Source organism: Thamnophis sirtalis, unplaced genomic scaffold (genome assembly GCF_051295495.1).
Source record: "Thamnophis sirtalis isolate CommonGarterSnake01/CBP01778 unplaced genomic scaffold, rThaSir2_p1.2 scaffold_2, whole genome shotgun sequence".
NCBI classification, from domain to species: domain Eukaryota; kingdom Metazoa; phylum Chordata; class Lepidosauria; order Squamata; family Natricidae; genus Thamnophis; species Thamnophis sirtalis.
The window spans coordinates 155,570,338-155,573,981 of record NW_028261382.1 but is presented as its reverse complement, the minus strand read 5'-3'; the positions used below and the strand labels follow the sequence as shown (position 1 = coordinate 155,573,981).

General features: G+C 33.1%; 1 protein-coding gene across 1 annotated transcript in view; it reads right to left on the bottom strand.

The window, feature by feature from the left end:
- Positions 1-767: 767 nt before the first annotated feature.
- CIDEA (cell death inducing DFFA like effector a) overlaps positions 768-3,644 on the bottom strand; it is a 9,293-nt gene continuing 6,416 nt past the window's right edge. Inside the window, exons 4-5 of the mRNA XM_087707306.1 lie at positions 3,350-3,534; positions 768-1,303 (exon numbers count right to left, since the gene is read on the bottom strand). Coding sequence (XP_087563432.1) covers positions 1,177-1,303; positions 3,350-3,534 — 312 coding nt within the window. The 3' untranslated portion in view covers positions 768-1,176. The remainder of the gene's footprint in view (positions 1,304-3,349; positions 3,535-3,644) is intronic.

Genomic DNA, 3,644 nt, shown 5'->3' with positions numbered 1-3,644 from the left:
GCTTTTACTTTTCTTTGCAGGACTAAAGAACCTTCTTCCTTTTGTTGTATTATCAGTACAAGGTGACAAACTATTGGGTGCTTTTCAAATTTCTGGATGTCACTGATATTGCAATTCAACCCCCATTCTTGGAAATCAGGAGTAACTCTGGATAAGCAGGTTTGAGAACAGTCATATTGATCTGGTGAAAGCACTAGCTTTTTCTCATAGGATCATTACACCCAAAGCTCTTGATTCAGGTTTCTTCAGTTTTTCATTAAAAAAAAACCTTGCTTCCTGGAAAAGATCTAGCTAGGTATCTTACATTCATTCAGCTAACTTCCTGTCAATTGAAATAATTATTTTCCATAGATATTTTGGAGCTTCCCATGATCTTGAACCAGGGTAGTAATTGTACTTTTGTTTAAATAACGAACAATAGGAGGAAAATGGAATGTTCTCATTCTGTGCTTTATCATGCAACTCAGCAAGGGGGAGAAAGAGAAGACATTTGATATTTTCTGTCAAGTTAAATATTATCAGTCCGTTGCTAGTCTAGCAGTTTTGAGGCCAAGGCTTGCCCTGATGCTGATAAGCAGCTTGGGACACTACATAAGGAGGAAAGATGGGCCTATGACTTAGCACAAATGTTAGACCCAGCATCTTGGCTTTAACCATTAAGTGAAATCCACTTTTTTGTTGACAAAATCAGCTTTCTTTAACAACTGTAACCAGAGTTTGAAGATCTAAGATTAAAAATTAAGAGATTCTTAAAAAATAAGACAACATTTTTAATTCTGAGGTGTGACATTTATTTATAGATTAGCAATGAGGAGGTTTTAAATAGATATGAGATTAATGTTGAAATTCTCTGAGGTTTAATACAACTGTTCACATGGTAATAAAAGAAAGTTCTTAGTATGTGTCATGTTTTGCTGTGTGAACTTTCTACTGGAAATGGATGGCAGAAGAGTTCTTTGACTTAAATAATTTAGTACATTAAAAAGATTCCGATCATATTTACAATTATGACATCATTATCTTAAATAAAAGCTTACACATTAAAGTATATTTATGTACCCAGCTAAATTTATGATATTTAATAAATTAAGATGTAACTCAACTCTCTCCTTCCCAAAACCCAATTTACAATGTTAGCTGGACAGACAAGCAGTTAAAAGGGCTCTTATGTTTGCTTTAATGTTTGGCCTCCGTAAGCAGACAATCTTCACAATCATCCGTTATTTGTAGTATGTACGTTCCGCTATGGAGAAGAAGTTGCCCTGTTACTTGGGCAATCTGTGACAGAAAACGAAGTATCTTCCTGGGAAGAAAATAATATTTGGCTTAGTCAAATGTAAACTGAATGACCATCAGAGCATGGATTACAGCAATGCAATATCTGACAAAGATGGTTCAGTTTATATAAAGTAGTGCTGTTGTCATTAGCATTTTTACTGTCCTTTTCAGTTACAGTTAATTTCAAAATGCTATTGCCCTCAATTGCCAGAGAGCATGGTAGCTCACAATGTTCGCAATGGAAGTACCTTCTTTTCTAACACAGACTGTCCTCTTAAGTCATCTGCAACTGACTTTAGATGCCTACATCAAAAATGTAAGGCAGTCTGTTTTGTCATGGCTATTTGGTAGCCTAAGGAGATTCACCTAAAACTAGCAATATCCTTTTAACAAAAGCTTGGTTAAGGCTGCATTTTCAATTTTGCTATAATAATTTTTCTGTTTATTTGCTGTTATCTAAATGTAGCATTGTAGTTTCATACATATGTACTGTACCATAATTTAGATATTAAGGGCAATTAATATATTAATATTGGCTTGACTCTCAAACCTGGTTTTTGTCTGATTTGGATAAATGCATTGTACAAACTTAATAGTCAATTGTGGCTACAATAAGCAATTATTAAATTTGCTTAGTAAAATGCACAAATTAGTCACAAGATCAGTTGCTTTTTTAATATTAAATTTCTATTATATTTGAATATTTTTAATATTTTAACAAAAAAAACTGGCATATTTTTGGCAATCAAGTTATTACAATTATTGATAGACACTATTAAAATATATTATTTCAAAATGAGATTGCTTCTTGTATGATTAATATGCTATAGATAAGGCCAGGAACCTGTCTTTAATAATTCCAAAACAACTTTTTCTTTTTCTATGCACCCTAAAAGTCTTTGTCTTATTTTCACCATAGAAAAACATCAGTGCTAGATCTACAGTAATATTTTTAGATGTAAAAATATCAATATGTAAGCTACACTTCCATTTTATTTAGTTAAATGTATTTATGTTCCCATTCAACATTACATATTAAGTTCTTGTATGTGAAACTCCAGGCACTGCTACCATCTAGTGCAGGGTTGTCAAACTCCTGGCCCACAGGCCGGATGCCGACACCCTGATCTAGTGCCTCAATATCTAAAACTTATCTGCACAGTGGATAATTCTGTTATTTATATAAAAAGAATTAAAGGAGAAATAGGCTGGAATTAATTTTTGATATTATAGAGAGGGAAGTACAAATTTTATAAATTATTGTGTTTTTCAATACTTAGTTTAAAGAAAGGCAAGTATGGGATTACTTTTCAATAAACTGAAGCTTATCACAATTATTTCTATCCTCAAAGAATTTTTATTCTTCCTCTTGTAACAGAATTTGGATTTAATGATAAATGTCCAATATTGCTCAACTAAAGTATGGAAATAAATAAGCCAGTGATTCTACTTGAGGTAGCCATTTCTTACCCTTACATTCTACACTTCCTCTAAGCGACTGCTGGCTGGGGAATTCTGGGACTTGAAGTCCAGACATCTTCAAGTTGCCAAGGTTGAGAAACACAGCTCTAAAAAGTTAAATGCACCCTATCTAAATTCACAAATCACTGTCACCTTATAATCACTCTTGAAATAGGCTAGTCTGAGAGATAAATAATAGAATGGCCTTCATGGTTTGGGGTGGGTGGGTTAGCATTTGCTTTGATCCCTCCAGTTCAGTGAAATGTGCTTATTTTTTATTTGTGGTCTTTCATAGGCACCTATGCCTGAAAGGCCTCTAATCCAGGAGGGCTGCTCTTATGAACTTTGACCTACTTAAGATAATAAAAACACAAGGCTACACTTTGTCCTAGTTAAGTTGTAAAATCTTAATGCCTTAAAAAAGCTCTTCTTAAAGTAAAAAGTAAAATATGCTATCTTTCTGATGCATAAGCTATTAGAAGAATTTTGTTAAAACATCTATGATAATTCTATTCCATATACAACACTAGAAATGTATATTTGTAAATGTATAAATGTATACTAGCGTTGCTTTGTAACAAAAAAGGCAGCAAACAAATTTAATACTTACCTTAGAATCCTTTTTGCTCCCATACATTTGATGTCATAGGACACAGAATAGATTTCGTAGAAGGTAGCTTTAAAATTCAAACAACCAATGAAATCCTTAGGATTCAGTTTGTACAAATCCAGAGTGAAATTTGCTACTCCCATTTTCTTTGGCTGCTGTATTGTTGTAATGCCATTATGTAATCCCTACATCAAGATGCCAAAAATATGCATTAAATATTAGACTACTTACCCAAACATTTACAATACCCATTAAACTATACTGAAACTTTGGGACAAGTCTGTGTGTTTTCCCT